The sequence below is a fragment of the Phocoena sinus genome, chromosome 3 (genome assembly GCF_008692025.1).
Source record: "Phocoena sinus isolate mPhoSin1 chromosome 3, mPhoSin1.pri, whole genome shotgun sequence".
NCBI lineage: Eukaryota > Metazoa > Chordata > Mammalia > Artiodactyla > Phocoenidae > Phocoena > Phocoena sinus.
The window spans coordinates 147,425,503-147,444,194 of record NC_045765.1 but is presented as its reverse complement, the minus strand read 5'-3'; the positions used below and the strand labels follow the sequence as shown (position 1 = coordinate 147,444,194).

Sequence of the window (18,692 nt, the reverse complement as noted above, 5' to 3'; positions counted from 1 at the left end):
GGGTGTGGAGTGGGTGTGTGGGTGCTCTTGTCTTTAACTCCTCTGTCAGGGTCAACATTTAGGCCATTCTTCTTTCCCCATGAATGTAGTTTTGCATGTTTCTTGTCACAAGTACTATTTCTAAAGCATTTAAAAATCAGAAGGAACTGTATCTAGTATTGTCACATCCTCTGTGAACCATACTTAACATGTTCTGTTTAGCAAAAGGAGGGTAGGACGGGAGAAAATGATGGTGTAGCTAGTAATAGGGATGGATAGGTTTTAACTAATTTGGGCTAAAACCAAAGGGGTTTTCTTATTTCTGGGCTCTCATAATGGTCCGTGTTGTTCTTGGGAAAGAGTTCTACAGATTATCTGTACTGGAAGAGGGAGGAACACTGTCTCACATCTTCAAGACCCCAGGAGCCATGGCATGTCTTCCAAGGAAAAAAGTCAAGCCACCGTCGACTCTCATTTGTTACCTGCACCGTGAGGCCCAGGGAAGCAGCCACAGGGCTGGCCCATGTGCCAGTGTGGGATGCCCAGCACGCCGGGATAACGGCTAACCGGAGCACCTCGCCTTTGTTCTCTTCCGAGTCCTCCGATAGCCACAGGGTCTCGTGTAGTGGAAGCACTGAAGGTTGCTATCTCATGGTAGCACTGATTCTCAAGGATGGCCTCTTGGAAGTCGTGGAGCTGTGAGAGACTCTGAAGGCCAGGCAGGCTGTTTCTGAATGGGAAAGAGAGAAAGGTGTTCCAGAGGTCAGAGGCAACCAACCAAAACCCAGGGAGTCCAAAGTGAGACGATGGGATGGTGTAGGGATCGTTGACAAGTTCATGAACTACTGTGGGAGAAACGCCAGTGACTTCTGCGGTCCCATTTGGCCAGACAGGCTTCATGGGCCTGTGGTCAGTGGATGGAGGAGACAGCTGGCACCACGGCGTATTGTTGGAGTCATGGAGCCCCCGTGAGCTGCGCTGGGCGAGGAGAAGTGTAGGGCCCAACAGGTCTCTGTCTGGCAATAATTTCCCTAGACGTTCCTGTTGCTGCACATTAGTGACCGTTCAACATCTGCTTTTTTTACCGTTGCATTTTAGTTGCTGACAGTATGCATTTCAGATTTTCTAAATGCTTCACATTTTTCCTCTTTTGCAAGCAGCTTGAATGGGCAGGTTGCCTATTTTTAGGGAGATGCTGGCTTTGTCTGTATTGGACCTTTACAGTTCCGTCGTCGGACCTTCACGATGAACGAAGAAAACACATAGCTTTTCTTTTATAAATTGAGGAATGCATTGTGACCCCTACCTATATACCTGGAGCCAGCAAGGACTTTGGGACGATCCTAAAGTCAGACTCGCAAATAAATCACTTTAGAAGCTTTTGCTTTCATTTCTCTGAGCAGCCAATTATCAAACATTTTGCAGTGGGTGTATGTTTGTGTCCTTGGAGTGAAATACGGAGTCACATGGAGAATAAACCAGAGCAGAAAAGCTACTAGCAGTCAAGAGGACTTAGACACCTTTATTAGTTTTTGAAAAGGATAGATCTTTGGCAGTTCTCTGGAGGTCCAGTGGTTAGGACTCCGCGCTTTCCCTGCCGAGGGCGCAGGTTCAATCCCTGGTCGGGGAACTTAAGATCCCACGAGCCCTGTGGCGTGGCCTAAATAAATAAATAAAGTAAAAGGGATAGGTTTTTATAGCTGTTGAAGCATTTTTAAATTCATTTAAAGAGTATACTGGGGCTTCCCTGGTGGCGCAGTGGCAGAGAATCTGCCTGCCAGTGCAGGGGACACAGGTTCGGGCCCTGGTCTGGGAGGATCCCACATGCCGCAGAGCATCTAAGCCCGTGCGCCACAACTACTGAGCCTGCGCATCTGGAGCCTGTGCTCCACAACAAGAGAGGCCGCGATAGTGAGAGGCCCGCGCACCGCAATGAAGAGTCCCCCGCTTGCCGCAACTAGAGAAAGCCCTCGTACAGAAACGAAGACCCAACACAGCCATAAATAAATAAATTAATACATTAATTAAAAAAAAAAAAAGAGTATACTGACCAGTGCGTGCAGAAGTTGATCACAAATTCATCGGTGAATTTCCTGTTTTGGTTTCTCCTACCCAAGATCTCATTCATATATTTTAAGGAAGTTTGAGATTCAATTCAATATGATGTTTTTAACATATATGATATGCAGTGTAAGTCATACGTGGTTACCTATCAACATTTATCATGTATCTACTAGATGTCAGGAGCACTGCTGCCTGTTTCCATAAATGTCTCCTTTAATCCTAACATCAGACCTGGAAGTATTAATACTTAACCCCACTTTATTATTTTTTTAAAGAGTTATATGTTTTTTTTGTTTGTTTTCGGGTTTTTCTAATATTTATTTGGTTGCACCAGGTCTCAGCTGCAGCAGCTGGGCTCCTTAGTTGTGGCTCCGGGGCTCCTCAGTTGCAGCTCGTCAGCTCCCCGTCTGCGCCATTCGAGCTTCCAGTTGTGGCATGCATATGGGATCTAGTTCCCTGACCAGGGATCGAACCTGGGCCCCCTGCACTGGGAGCACCGAGTCCTATCCACTGTGCCACCAGGGAAGTCCCTTTAAAGGCAAGGAAACTGAGGTATTCAGGCCTTATGTGACTTTCGTAAGTACCAAGTGGCAGAGCCTGGCTCAAACTAGTTGAAGTCTCCTGGCACCAAGACCTAGCTCTGTCTTCCTTTCATCCTCCTTTATCAATTAGTAGCCGTTGTAAATAAAAGGAACGCAGGCACAGCCAGTATTTACACACGTAGTGGTACCTGGGTTCCAGGCAGAAAAGCTTTACTTAACAGGACCCTCTGGTCAGGAAATTCACAAATCACTTTTGCTGTGCTGTCCAATGTCATTGCCACTAGCCACAGATGGCTAATTAAATTTAATTAAAATGAAATGAAATTAAAAATTCAGTGTCTCCGTTGCCACCAGCCATACTTCAAGTGTTCGATAGCCACCTGTGGCTGGTGGCTCCTATTGGATGGTGCAGAAGGAGAACACTCCTGTTATCACAGAAGGTTGTTTTGGGCAGCACTGCCAGCTCGAGACTTTGGTCCAACCCACAGAATTTTCTCATCGGTGGTCCCCTGCGATATCTGTCGACAAGTGATGAATACTTGGCTGGACCTCCCCGCTCCCCTCTCCTTTGACAGTGGTGCGTGTCTGTCCAGATGCTTCACATTCTGCTCACTTTTTCTTCCAAGGAGGAAGTTGGCCGGATATGGAAGATGGAGCTGCTTAAAGAATCGGATGGGCTGGGAATTCAGGTTAGTGGAGGCCGAGGATCAAAGCGCTCACCTCACGCTATCGTTGTCACCCAAGTGAAGGAAGGAGGTGCCGCTCACAGGTGACTAGATAACTCTCCCTTTCTCTGCCTCCTTGTCTTTCCCCCCTCCCCTTCCCCCGGGTGCCGGGACTCTGGGGATTACAGTTTACAAGGATGATGCTGGAGCACAGGAGGAGATCGGGCACGAGCGGTTCTAATTAAACACCCCTCTGAGCACAGGAAGTGGTTAATTGCTGGGGCTCTTGCCAGCTCTGCCACACCATGAAGGAAAGATTAGATTTCTTTCTAATCCAGATTGAGTGTCAAGTGAATGTTACTTATCCTGACTTTCGGGATGTTTGTGACACGTGGTTCCTTATCCACGCATTGGAACACCACATCCCTGACATCGTCACTCCCACGAGACTATGGCTGATGACTTGGGAAAGTGATGGGGTTTAACTGTGACCACAGTTCGTGTGCCGTGTCTGGATTCGTCGGGTCTGTCCAGATTTGATACACACTTAGATATGTGTGTCTCTGCCGTGCAGATGTGGAGGGGGAAAAATAAATGTGAATTTTCTCCTTGTGACCTGAAAACAATTCACACTGTAAAGCTTCTTTTTTAACCTGGACAGTCGTCTGAGTAGGAAGAGGGACAGTGCTTAGGCAGAGAACGTCAAAGAAGAAGTCCATGTTGAGTTAGAGGGATGTAGCCGTCCCCAAATGTAAGCTAATGCCGTGTAGCTAATTGCTTCTGTATACATAGGGCATCTACTGTTTGCAAAGCACAGTGGGACGCGTATATATGTTGGATGTCCATACATATACAGTAGGTGGATAAAGGTAGAGTTTCACTGAGGAGGGAGGTGAATCTAGTCTGGAATCAGTGTTCAGTCCAGGTACCCTGACGCTAAGGGGGAGTTGGCAAACCAGAGCAGTATTGGCCTGCTCCAGACCGAGGGAGCTCTCAGAAATGTATCTCAAAAAAAAAAAAAGAAATGTATCTCATGAGCCACAGTTGAAGGAGCTCAAAGTATTTAGTCTGAGGAATAGAGGACCAGGGCACAAACTATCAAAGTGTTTCATGCTCATCAGTCCCCTAAGTAGAGAGCACGATCCTGATAACTCAAGTAGAAATAAGATTAACTGCAGGTGTCAGTTATCTGGGTGGCAGTAATTATTGAAAGATTAAGACCTTAGATGGTTTGTATGCAGAAGAACATCATTACATGTCCCAAATGATGGATGCTTTAAGGAACTCTCATGAGATAGCCATTTTCCCATTAGTCCTAGGTTTCAGGTTCTAGTCTGTCTTTGGAAAGTTGGCAATTAGGAAATTCCTGTGCTCAGAGATGAGCTTATGTAGAACTGTTCTTTCCTATTTTCCATGTGAGCTATTTCTAGTGGGTCTGACCATTTTCTTACAGCCTTAGCTTAGGTGTGTGTGTGTGTGTGTGTGTGTCTGGGTATTTAATTTATATGTGGGGCATTCTAGTTAATAACTGGAGATGAGAAATGTGGGATTAAAAAGGAACAGGGACAGAGGTGATCTTGATGGTGGTGTGGAGAAGTAAGCCCAGGGACGCTGGCCCAAACCACTACGTTCTCCTGTATTCCTGAATCCCTTTCCTCCAGAGTGCCCACCCACATACCTCTTTGATGTTCCAGTTTGCTTGTTCTCTGTGGTTTTCCTCTTCCATTCTCTTTCCATCCTGAGCAACAGCCCGGGGTTCTTAGCCTTTCTCTGCTTTAGGGACTTTTGAAGAACAGAAAGCAGAGGCTCTCAGAGTCTCTGGTGCCTCCTGTCTTCTGTCAAAACCTAGATTCATAGAAAAGATTATGATGCATGCCCTAGAGGACACAGAGAGGGACTGGTAAGGGGGGGAGGATAGAGAACTTTGTCAATTCATTGAGACAGAGCAAGGAGGAGAGAGTCCATAGATTAGAGAGAAACAGAGTGGGGTGAATCTGGGAGTGTTGGAGACAAGCATGGGTCCCACCCAATCCTGGATGCCGATGTAAAGCCTTCAGAGGGCATGGTGGAATCCTGGGCTTTGGGTCTCTCAGCCTCACCAGATTTCCCATCCCATATTTAGCGATGGAGATGAAAAGCCTCTGACTGCTTTGGGATCACGGGAGACCAGGCCATTGGAGGCTCAGTTGGAACCCACACACTGTTAACCCACCATGATTGACGGGACCTGCCCGGTGCTCTGTAACAGTCTGCCACCCTTGACCCACTGTAGGGCAGGCAGACCCCGTGATGACTGGGCCTCCTGCCAGCCCAGTGGGAAGGAAACTCCAGGTCATTCACTTAATTTAAAGGAAATAAAGAAATAGAACATGTTTGTACGCCTGTGTGGTACACCAGGTCTGATACGTACAACAGCAAGCAGTAACTTAGGCAGTTTCTTTGTTCATTTTTCTGTTCATCCTTCTGCTTATGAAGCTTGGCGGTAGGGACACAAAGAAGAAGGAGGCATTGTGACACTTTACCCTCGAGGCCCTGTAACTCTTGGGGGCGGGGTTACAGACACACATGGTGTGGTGCCACAGGTGCCACAGGGGAAACCTGGGCAAGGGTGTGTCACCTAGGAAGAGAGAGGGACGTGGGTTAGAGAAGGATTCCTGGTGAGCTGAGGATACCTTCGCTCTTTTGGGGCTCAGCTCAGAGACTCAGATGATGACTCAGTCTCAAGGGCAGGGTGGCAGGTAGGGCTAGAGAAAAGAATGACCAACTGTCCGAAAGCCTTGGGGTCTCGGTTCCTCTATCGCATCTCCACTTGGATGGAAGACGTTTCATTGCCGTTGATGTGGGATAGGGTGGTAACTTGAGATGGTGCTTGTTACTAAACGACCATCTGAAATCATGAAGCTCGTCACTCCCCTAACTGGGCAGACGGAAGGATGAAGCAGTCCCATCCCAGCTGTCTCCAGCTGTCCCTTCTCCTCTTTAGCCCATTTTTAACTGTCCCCTCTCACAGCCCTCCCCAGCTCCAGGAAGATGGCCCTTCTCCAGCCCAGAATGTTTTGACGAGGGATTTTTTTTCCCATCTCCGTTTCCTCAGGGATGGCAGACTGTCCTTAGGAGATGAGCTGCTGGTAATCAATGGTCACTTACTAGTCGGGCTCTCCCACGAGGAAGCTGTGGCCATTCTTCGCTCAGCCACCGGAGTGGTTCAGCTGGTGGTGGCCAGCAAGGTAGGTGGTTTTTGTTCGTTTTGTAGAATATTTTAAATGGTGGCGGTGGATTTGGTTTGGAGCCCTCCCCATGTACGACCCCACCCCCACCCCGCATACACACGCATATGCGTACTTGCCTTTACCTTGGGCCATTCAAATAGCCATGATTCTACGGTGGGAGCCCACAAGGGACCCTGAGCTAAAGGGCATTTAATCATCTTGCCTTCCTTGAAGGGTCTTTATGGGTATATCTAGGAGATGGAAAAGCAATAACAGGACTAAGGAAAAGGGAAGAATGGGAGGGTAGGAGGAAAGACAGGGTGGACAGAGTAGCAACTGGTCCAGGGGGAAACCAAGGAGGAGATGTGGAAGTCAGTGGGACAGCAGGGGCGGGAGGGGGGCGGGAGATGCGCATCTTCCAGGTCCTGCCGGAAGGGCAGGCTACGGGCTGCCGGGCCCCCCCCCGCAGCACAGGGTATCGGTGCTGGAAGAAGCCTCGTGAACCCCGCTTGTCCCGCCACACCCCCGCCCTCTTCCTCCTCAGTTTTACAAATGACCCAGCGAGGCAGAGCTTCCGCGGGGGTTCCCGTCTCGAGGAGGCCTTGATTCTGCCGCCGGCAGTGCGACCGGGACCCTGGTTCTTGACCCCCCAGTGGTGTCTGTCTTGTCCCCTCCGTCTCGCTGCCACTTCTTCGTCACCCAGCCTCGGGCTGGGACTTCTTTCACCCCCACCCCCGGAGCATGTAAAAGTAGTGCTGATGTGCGGGGTCCCCATCTGCTTTCTCCCCGGGGTCTCGCCAGCCTTAGAGAACTGGGTAGAGGCGGCAGGATGCCCCGGCTGTGTGGCAAGAGGGGAGGAACTGGGCTGTCTGGGATCTGCTCCACTGTCTGATGAGATGGTGCTGCTGTTGAGACCAGGGAGGGGCCCACAGGACTCGGGGGCTTGTGCAGTGGAGCACGGGCGTATCCCAGTGCTAGCTGAGGGGAGAACCGGCGTGAGGCCCCCCAGGCCTTAATCCTTTGCAGCAATACGCTCTCGACAGGATGGCTGATTTCCCCCGGTTATCCCTGATGCGATTTTTAAACCCAGCATCTACAGGTTTTTATATATTTTCTTTCTTAGATTGCACGGTCTGTTGCCTATTTGGGGAGTGTTTAATAAATAGATGAGAAGAGTATTTTGAGCCATCTGAAAAATCTACTTTCCTCCCTTTATACCGTTTACCCCAAGTCCCTGAGCTAGACCCTTAGGCTTCCAACCAGAATATAGAGCCTTGGCAAAGACTTGGCAGGAAGAGCTGACACTGAGGCCCTGGAGGCAGGAGTTGAGACACTCTCCATTCATAGGCCCCCTCCTCCCCTCCCAGAGATGCTGTGGGGCATCCCCTCCCTAGGGGTGGGGAAGGAGCGAAGCTAGGGATGTTCTTGGTCAGCCTGGTGAATCCCACAAGGAGGGAAAGGCTGTGAGGGAAGGAGAAACAAATTCCTCATTTGGCCAGATGTGGTGGGAGTTTGGAAAGCATTACTGGTTGTTACACACACACGCGCGCGCGCGCGCGCGCGCGCACGCAGGTACCACACACGGTCCTATCTTTGCACGGCCCACCTCCGCACAGCCTGCAGCTTAAGAACACAGGGGTTCTGCACAGGTGGTATACCATGTCCCCCAAACCTTTATTTCTGTGCTCACTTCTTTCTCCTGCTAGTTGGAAAATGAGGAAGAGAAGTCTCTTCAAAGTCAGCCATTATCCACAAACACACTACACAAAGAAAATATAAAATAAAAACAAAAAGGGGCCACTCACGGGTAATTAAGGGGCACACATGAGATTTTTGAAAACAAATTTTGGAGTCTGACCAATATTTTCACTCACTGACTTGAAGGAAGAAAGACACTCACAGGTATTGGGTTCCACTGGGTGCCAGGCAGTTCGTACCTACTATCTCATTTAATTCTTAAATCCCATGAGAGAGCCATTCATTCATTTTATTCAGAGGATGAAGCTAAAATCTAAGAGGTTAATTAATTTGCCCAGAGGTCACACAAGCAGTGGGTGACAGAAGAAGCAAGTTTCATCCTGGGTTCATTGGACTTCAGAGTTTCATGCTGCCCCTTAGTTGCATGAGATATAAAGGACACCAGAGTCAATGGTATTAGAAAAAGGTAATGTGTTCCTGCCAGAGGCCTGGACATTTAGGGACACTTGCTGGGGTCTTTGTAGGGCTGAGCAGCATCCAGAGCTGAGGAACAGGCGTCCATTCTGCTTTTCAATCCGTTGACTCTTGGCCGGCAGTCCTGAGCTATGGGCCCTAAGGCTGACCCAGTCCTCAGAGTTGCGACTCCTTCCCATTTGCTCCATTTACAAGTAGGCAGTACGCTGGTACGGCAGCTGCCTGCTGTTTGTTCCTGAACTTAATCTACACCATCCAAGGTGCTCATCCATGGAGGAGAAACAAGAAGTCGATCTTTAGGCACCTCTGGGCATCTTTTCCTTTTCTTCATCCCACAAGACCAAGTCATCCACAGGCTTTGTTTCTGTCTTTATATATGAAGAGAGGGAGAAAAGAAAAAGAACTTTTGACTTTGAATATAGGAGTAATAAAATATCTAAACTCATTATTGCAGATAATCGTCACCTTGTCACAAAACTTTAAGGCATTGTTTTGGAGATAGAGCAGTTACTTTCTTCTGGAGAGGGTGTCTCATGTTTCCACACAAATATGTCATTTGTGTATACAGAGGAGCTTAGAAAGCTTTTGTTGAATGAATAAACTCAGAATATCCAAGTTCGTTCTGATATTCCTAGAAGTACATGCATAGAAAGAAGAGCTTTCTCTCGTGCCCTCTCTCTTTTTTGTTTCACTGTTGGTTTTTATTAACAAGAAATATGTATTCATTATATCTAACGTAGAAAGCCCAGAAAAACATAGAGAAGAGAAAGAAGATAAAATGTTTGTAACACCGCCGACAATAACTATCCACTAACTGGCGTGTCCTTCCAGACAGGAACGCATATGTGTGTGCAAATACACGCACGTTTTCTTTTAAATGGAATCAAACACAAGGAGGCAGTGCACCTGGAGGCAGTCCCACCCGTCCCATTCAGGTGCCAGCACAGCCCTTTAAAACCTGTGTATCTTGAGCAACTTACTACATCTCTCGAAGTCTGACTTGTACAATGAGAATCAATAACTGCTTCACGGGATGTTCGGAAGATTCAATGAACTATAAAGGGTTCTGAACAATCTAGCTGGTCACAGTGCTCCTTTATGGTCATCACCCAGTATGGCATCCAGTTTATTATTACATCTGTTATTAATACGGTTCTTAACATATTATTTTTAACCTGCTTTTTCGGTAAGTAACATACTATAAGAACTCTTCCCACATCAGGAAATAAATTTCTAGAGCAGCATTTTTTTATGGCCCCGGAGTATTCCATCCTGTGGCTATTGGGAAATTTACTCAGCAGTTGGAACTTTCACTTTTTTTAAGCTTTCTATTAATAGCTGAGCAGAATTGACATCCCAGAAGAGGACTCAACTCACTTTCTCGTTAATAACTCTTTTCCCCTTCCTCGGGCAAGGTCTAAAAGTATGGTTTCACAAATTACTGATCTAAAATGAATGAGCTTCAGGTACCCTGAAGGTGGAAACTGCATCAAACTAGTAACAAACGACATTGTCACCAGGTGCCAACTCAGTAGTAGTTTGTAACGTCCCTTGTGTAAGATGGGTATTTTTTGTTATTCTCTTTTCTGTCAGCCCCCAAGGAATATGATGATCAAAACTCTCCACGTGTTTCCTTCCTTGTAGAAATTGCTGGTATGGGGGAAAGAGGAGAGGACACATTGCTCCTTTTCTCTGGCCTCAGATCAGCCCTGCAGCCCCGGTCCCTGGCCTCACGTGCTGTGTCATTTCCCAGGAGAGCTCTGGGCTCCTGTGTGTGCCTCATTTGTCCTTGGGATTGTCGCGTGGTCTCACTGATCTCGCCTGCATCCCTCAACCCATTCTGACCTTATTTGTGTGTAGGAAGGAAGGGCTGTGTTGATGAAGCCCCCTTTGGAGTCTAATCTTAATGGAGTCTGATTCCATCTGTTTTTGTTGACCTTTAAAAGTTGTTCAAGGGCTGCTTTCGTTGCAGAGACATTATCAGTCTCCACTTTGACATTGTGATTCACTAAACAATCTAATCTCTTTCTGTTGACCATGGGCCTGTGAGATGAGCAATGAGGGAGCGGAAGATATGGTGGATGTTTAAGCTCTGAGCTAGGCCTGGGGACACTGCACTGAGTAGACATGGTTTGAGGAACTCTCAGACAAGCAGGGGAGATAGATGAGTAAGTTAGACACACACAGCGAGGCGATAAACAGTAGAGGACATTAGAGGGGAAAGGAGAGGCAAATGCCTCCAGAGGTGATCCAGGAAGGCTTGCAGGAGACGATGCTCAAGCTTTGCCCAGAGAGGCCTTAGTCATGAGAGGAAGGGTGGTCTAGGCAGGGGAGCTGCTGGTGGAAAAGGCAACAGGGCAGGGGAGAGCCCGGTGTGTTTGAAAGTCAGTACAGCTTGAATGGAAGGGATGGGAGAATGGAGGGGGGTGAGTTTGGAGAGCTGGGCAGAGGCCAAATCTCTGATGTTAGCCTGCCAATGAGGGACTTTAAACTATATCCTGAAAGTAAGACAGGGGAGGGCATTGAAGGATCTTAAGTTCAGGGAGTTTAGATTGCCCATAGAAACATTCACCTAAGAAACATAGATTCATCAAGAAAAAAAAATGGGGGCTTCCCTGGTGGCACAGTGGTTGAGAGTCCGCCTGCCGACGCAGGGGACGCGGGTTCGTGTCCCGGTCCGGGAGGATCCCACATGCCGCGGAGCGGCTGGGCCCGTGAGCCATGCTTGCACCCCTGGAAATGTGGAACCTGCACTCCATATAGGATTGGGAGCACGTGACCACCCGCAGTTGACTCAGCTAGGTTTACCTTGACCTTGACATCATGGGGTAACTCGTGGGCCTTTCATTGTGTCCCCATAGGAAAGCTCTGCAGAGGACCTCCTCAGGCTAACATCTAAGAGTTTGCCTGATCTGACCAGTTCGGTAGAGGACGTGTCCTCTTGGACCGACAACGAAGACCAGGAGCCGGACGGGGACGAGGACGAAGGAACTGAATCGTCTTCCGTCCAGGGAGCGGTAAGTGTGCCTGTGCTTTCCCGGGCTACTCTGCTGGGGTGATGTTTTCCCAAAGACATGGGTGCCAGGATCAGAGATAAAAGCTTGAGATAGATATAGATAGTATGGTTGAAACTGGGATGGGAGAGGACCAGAGTGCATCTTTTTATTTTTTTGTCAGAATCATCCAGAAAAACCTGTGAGGGTAATACTTTTTATTTAAGAAAAAAAAGAAAATTGACACTGGAATTGACACTGGAAATACGAGAGCAATTGGGTATTGAGTTCAGTGCGTATATCAACTTCTAAGAAGTCTAATATATACAAGGGTTTTATTGCTACTTCTTGATATAGTGTTTGAAAACTATCGTTTGTGAATTTAAACTTAGACTGAGAGATGTCCGGTTGAAAGTGGAATGTTAAAATAACAGAACCCATTCAGGTGAAGTTGTATAGATGTGTCTCCCTGTTTTCATGAAATCAGGACTTTCCCACGGCTTGTAGCGCTTCCTTATCCAGCCTGTGACGCCTCACGCCCTCGTGGGCTGCTCCCCAGCATGGTCTGGCACAGAGTCAGGAGGGCTTGTGGTTAGCTGTGGTTGCAGTGCGGCTCTGTGGTCTCCTCTTTGTATCCCAGATCTGGTAGATACGTCATTTTTAGTGTAAAACCTTGTTAGCCACTGTTCCCCATCCAACTAGCCCTGGGGAGGGTGCTTTCTTTCTGCCATTCGGAACCCTTACTCCTTCCCATCAGCACTGAACCTAGTCAGCATGGGTAAGCATTGGGAAATTTGTTTATAATTAGGCCTTAGAACAGGGTTCCCCAAACCCCGGTACTAGTCCGCGGCCTGTTAGGAACCGGGCCGCACAGCAGGAGGTGAGCAGTGGGCAAGCAAGCGAGCCTTCATCTGCTGCTCCCATCGCTCACATTACTGCCTGACCATCCCCACCCCGTCCGAGGAAAAATTGTCTTCCACGAAACCGGTCCCTGGTGTCCAAAAGGTTGGGGACCTCTGCCTTAGGAGACAACAACAACAAAAAATCTCTTTTTCCATTTACATGATACGCTATTTGAATTTAAGGAAGAAAAAGTTACTTTTCCCCTTTCTTTATGATCACGGGAGTTCCAGGGCCACTAAGTATGGTGGTGCAGATTGTGGACTGCACAAAGGTGCCACATCTAAGGGAGCACCATTTACATCGTAAACATCATAGGCTTTTATGTTTATGAGGACAGTTTTCTGGAAGATGGCAGTAAAGAGTTTTGCTCGAACAAAATCAGTACGTTAAGACAATTTTCCAGTAAAAGAAGGAAAACATCTTGAAGAAGTGGTACTTTTTGTAATTTTCCCAGAGGTCCTGTACAGGCCCATTGTTGATTTCAAACACTGTTCCAACAGCTTTTCCCTCAAAGGAAAGCTTTCTCAGAAGACTAACCTATAAAGCAAGTCGATCAGAGCTGAACGGATGGGGTTAAAGTAAACAGTTTAGAGACAACTGTGTGATTATTCCCGCCTCTTTGTATTACGATGCCATTCAGTAGCCACTTTTTCCTTACTTTGTCCCTTAATTTTACTTTTGGTAAGGATAGAAACCACACTAATGGTCATGACCTCCACTGTCTCCCTGACTGAGCTCTGCCCACTTCTTGGGCCTCACCTCACACCAAGCTCACTGCCCGTCCTGCAGTCCTTCATGATGACCGTACATTTATCTGCCATAGGACCTTTGCAAATGCTGTTCTGTCTCTCTGGAATCCTCTTTGCCTGACTGACTCCAATTCATTTTTGGTTTTTGGGTTTTTAAAGAATTTTTACTGCAGTAGAGTGGCTTTACAGTGTTGTGTTAGTTTCTGCTGTACAGCAAAGTGAATCAGCTGTACATATACATATAGCCCCTCTTTTATTGCATTTCCTTCCCATTTAAGTCACTGCAGAGTGTTGAGTAGCGTTCCCTGTGCTACACGGTAGGTTCTCATTAGTCATCTATTTTATACGTAGTATCAATAGTGTATATATGTCAATCCCAGTCTCCCAATTCATCCCACCCCACCCTTCCCCCTTGGTGTCCATATGTTTGATCTCTCTGTCTGTGTCTCCATTTCATCTTTTGGATCCTTTAGTGTTACTTCCTCAGAGAAACTTCCAGAATATATCCAATCTATATTAAATCTCTTAGCTCTCATACCAAGACCATATGGCTTTCCCCTGAACTGCTTGTTACATTTAGATTTGTGATTATTTGATTAAAATCTGTTTCTCTCGTCCAACTGTGAACTCCATGAGATGTAGGAATGCGATGACTGCCTTGAGTTCCCAGTGAATCCCTAGAATGTAGCCAGTACATCTAGTGCTGAGTTATAAATAACTAAATAAATTTAGAAACAGACAGCAGGACAAGCATTCATTGAAAACTAATGAAAAAATGACAACAAAATCTAACTAGATTTATCCACCACAAACATTACATTTACACCCCTGGCTCGTAGCTGACTGTATCATGGCAGCCTCAGAGGGCTGATGGGGCAATATCCACGTTCCAGCCCCTATAGGAATGACCTACAGAGACGTTCCCTGGATAAGCCTTGAACAGGCTGATTATCGTGTGTCTCTTCTCCCACTATTGTCCACCCATCCTTTAAGGCCACGATCTTTCTGAGTCTACCCACCCTTCCTCCCTGTGACCTCCCCTGCCCTCGCCGTTCTCTGTTGGTACAGCAGTCACCCTCTGTACAGAAGGGGAATGGAGTGTGTGGCAGTCCAGCCAGCAGACCTCTCAACTCGAGCCTGACTCTGCTATTCCCACCTTTCTAACCAGACATGGCTCTCCAGCCCGGCTCCAGCCCACAACTTCTCCCCTCACATGCCCACAGTCTGGAGAGCTCGCCCCTGCTGAACAGATCCCACTGCTCGGCAGCTGTGCCCTGCCCAGCTCAGCCAGTTTTCAATGGAGAGCTAAGTAAGCTCCATTGGATTGGATTTCAAGAGAGGAAAACTCTGCAACATACCTGCACCTCCTCTGAGAAAGCCCGGAGCCAGTAATGTGGCCCAATAGTCTGTAGAGAGGTTGTAGGTCCGCATATATTTTTTTTTTTTTTTTTTGCGGTACGTGGGCCTCTCATCGTTGTAGCCTCTCCCGTTGCAGAGCACAGGCTCCGGACGCCCAGGCTCAGCGGCCATGGCTCACGGGCCCAGCCGCTCCACGGCATGTGGGATCCTCCCGGACCGGGGCACGAACCCACGTCCCCTGCATCGGCAGGCGGACTCTCAACCACTGCGCCACCAGGGAAGCCCTATATTTTTTAATCTCATAATTCATAATCTCTTGCAAAAAAATCCAAGGAATTATTTGTCTAGGAGTTTTTTTTACACTAAATACTGCTCTAGTAAATGGGCCATTACCTTTATTAAATGTGTTACATGTTTTTATTTAAATTATAATTTAAACTTACTATAGTTTTATAAATTTATCATGTTTTTTATAAATGTATTATAATTTAAATTATAAGTTAAATGAGTTGTTCTGGTTCCAAAACTAATGTTTCCACTATATAAATGGGTTGTTTGACCCCCAAAAACCTGCAAAAGACAATACAAATCACCCACAATCCTCCTGTTCAAAGATAGCCGTCTTTAACATTTTGCTATGCCTTTCTACTTGATTTTTTTTTCTTAAGCACATATATATATTTTTAATTGACCTTATATTAACATACTTGTGGAACTTGCTATGGTCTTAATGATATGATCCTGAACATTCCCCCGTGTCATTAAAGGGTCTTCTGAAACATGATTTGTAATGGCTAATATTTTATAACATGGATATGCCGTAATTTATTTTACTAATTTTCTATCAGAAATTCCATTTACATCAGTCACACGTATATTTAATTTTAAAAATTATAAAGAATTCTGTAGTCCATGTAGCTCTGTGTACGTTTTTCATTTTCTTATTTGCTTAGATAGCTTGTAGCAGTAGAAGTGCTTATTTACTAATTTACACTTCCAGCAGTGCCCAGGTCCCATCCTCACCAATAACATTATCTTTTAAAAGTTTGCCAATTAATCACATATTGTTGGGTATGCTCATTATCACAATTTTGCCAAAGGAATTTCAGTGCATTCCATCATCACACACTTTATTTGGGAAATTTTTGGTTGCCTTTAAGGAGAAACAAATGACTCCGAGCAATCGTCCCCCACAAGTACACACGCTTCAGGGCCGTACTTCTGGGTTTCTCCGTCACGTCACCCCCAGCTCTCGTACGCAGATCCCGAACCCACTATCGTCGGTGGAGAAACCAGCACTCATCCTGCTTTGACAGTTAGTTCTGCCTTCTGTGTGACCCGGACACCACCTGGCCCCACTTCACCTTCCACTGCACCCCCCTCACAAAGCATCACGGAGGAGGGGACACCGGGCTTCTTCCCTGGCTCATCACCCTTGCCTGAACGCCCACCATCTCTCAGCCATTCTCTTGAGCTCTGGTTTCAAGCCAGACTACCCGGGTGTGAGCCAGAGCCCTGCAGGGCCAGGAAGTGGGCACACGACATTTTCCCACCTTCACAATCTGCTCAGGGTCTGCCCTGCTGGGCCTTCCAGAGGTGCTGAACTACTGAGAAAAAGAAATGTTTCAGTTCTGTGTTTACAATCCAAGACTCTTTGTTTTATAATTTTTAAACACTGTCGAACCACTTAAACGAAAGAAACCTGGTACTGTTTTAATCAGCTAAGTCACAAAGCCTTTTACTTCTCAGATGATAATGATTAAACCTGCAGCCGAGTTCCACTCTGACTTTGACTCTTCTTGCACCGGTAAGTCATGGACGCTCCAAGCACTTAGGTGGAGCAAAAACGCTCAGGATCTGCCATGAGCACCCTTGTGAGTTATCTTTCCATGGCTACAGGAAACAGCCACGAGGTTTTCCTTTCGAAGAGCTCAGGCCATGCTTAGAATAGAACCATGTGGTGAACATCAAGTGTGAGGGGCAGAGGCAAGAAAAAGGGAACAAGGATGGGACGGGGAAATCCCACAGGCATGTGCGTGATTGTCATCCATCTCGGGGGGTCTGGCTTCAGAGGGAGGGCCCTCCCTCCACCTCCCACAGACATCCCCATCTCCAAGACTGCCAGCCTGGTCTCAGAAATAGCTGAGTCTAGTCCCCTCCCCCATACCGACTGTGGTCCCCATCCGCCCGATTGGCCATTCTTTCTCAAGGCTTTCTTCTCCACTTTGTCTTCTGCTCTGCAGTGACAATTTTTAAGTGAGAATCCGACCATGTCACTTCATTTAAAGTCCTTCAGTGGGTCTCAATCATGCTGAAGTTACAATCACAACTCCGTTAACGTGGAGCCATTGGCTCCAGCCTGCCTGTGCTGCCTTTCCTCTTGTATATGCTCCTGGCAGCCCTGACCACACAGACACAGACACAGACACAGACACACACACACACACACATACCGTGCATGCGTGCGCACACAACCCTCCCTGGCGCTCTCCCAAATCTGCTAATCACTGCTCACCTGGCATTTAGCATCTGCTGTTTTCTCTTTATTTGTTGCTACATATCTTTTTTGGGAGAAGAAAGAAAATACATTTATAAACTTTTGAAGTCAGGTATACCTCGTTGGACCCCAGTATCCAATGAGAAGTACCTTGTATTCAATACATACTCAGTACATATTTCTCAATCATAAATCTATCTGTAGAACAGCGGTTCCCAAAGTTCCCCAGACCAGCAGCATCAGAATCACCTGGAAATGTGTTAGAAATAAAAATCCTCAGGTCCCATCCCAGACCTGCTAAATCAGAAACTCCGAGGTGGCATCTAAAAATCTTTTTTTAATAAGGCTTCCCGGTGATTTGGACTAAGGCTAACATTTGAGAACTTTAGAGCCCTCCAATAAAATGAGTGACACATGCATTATTATTGGCTATTGAAAAAAGGGAGTATCCTTTCTCAAGTGTAAATAATTATAGTTCATCTTTTTTAATTTTTATTTTTAAACTAATTTTATTGAAGTATAGTTGATTTACAATGTTGTGTTAATTTCTGCTGTACAGCAAGGTGACTCAGTTATACATATGTACACATTCTTTTTCATATTCTTTTCCATTATGGTTTATGGCAGGATATTGAATACAGTTCCCTGTGCTATACAGTAGGACCTTGTTGTTTATCCATCCTATATATAATAGTTTGCATCTAGTTCATCTTTTTTTTAAATGAGGTTTTTAAGGAAAAAACAAATATCTGGCCTTCTGAGGGAGTGGCTCTTTTTAAAATGAAGAGAGGAAGAAGAGTTTTAATATAACAGGATGTGGAATGGGTGATACCTCTTAAGTGATTAGGAACCTGTCTTTCCCTTTTTATATATCTAACAAAAACAAAACAAAAATGGAAGTAATGATTGTTGTTGCCAAATGTGCAATTGTCGAAGCTCAGCTGGGAAGGTTTTGTTTAGCACATCAGTCAGCAGACCTGTCTCCGGCTTCCTTTGGCATCAAGGGAATCAGTTCTAACATTTTTGGAATCACTGGTTTGGAAAATCTTGGAGAACTTTGGGGTTATTAGGGTTTAAGAAGGAATAAAGGACTTCACCTCTCAAAAGGAGAAAAGGAAAGCCAAACTGGATCTTAGGATTCCGTAAGTCTGATGTGGGTGTTTGATTCTTCGTTTGTTGATGGCTTAACCCTGAGGTGTGTGAATCACAGTCTTTTGGAAAAGGCAGCATCCCGGGGGTAGATGTCCATCTATATGCAGAGAGAAAGGAGAGGCTCTCTTGTGTTTTATTTGGATTGAATACGTGGTAAAGAGCCTGGGCACTGAGGGCTTGTAGTGACGTGTCTGAGGGTGCCATTGCTGGTGAAGTCAGAGTGTGGGATTGTCTGTTGTTTGGGGCCTGAGCTAGATTTTTCGGGTGAATCGAACTTAGAGGCTAATGCAAGGAACAGAGAGCACCAAGAGTGTAAACTTGCGATTAGTGTTAAAACAGGAAGGTCCCAGTGTCTGACTGAAAAATCAGGTCTTCATATTATTAATGCAGAGAGACACTGGCTCAGGA

At 46.5% G+C, this 18,692-nt stretch overlaps 1 protein-coding gene across 1 annotated transcript in view; it reads left to right on the top strand.

Annotated features, from left to right (window-relative positions):
* The window catches only part of PDZD2 (PDZ domain containing 2), a 271,976-nt gene that overhangs the window by 179,835 nt on the left and 73,449 nt on the right, over nucleotides 1–18,692 (top strand). The window contains exons 4-6 of the mRNA XM_032627433.1: nucleotides 3,212–3,354; nucleotides 6,345–6,477; nucleotides 11,493–11,648. Coding sequence (XP_032483324.1) covers nucleotides 3,212–3,354; nucleotides 6,345–6,477; nucleotides 11,493–11,648 — 432 coding nt within the window. The remainder of the gene's footprint in view (nucleotides 1–3,211; nucleotides 3,355–6,344; nucleotides 6,478–11,492; nucleotides 11,649–18,692) is intronic.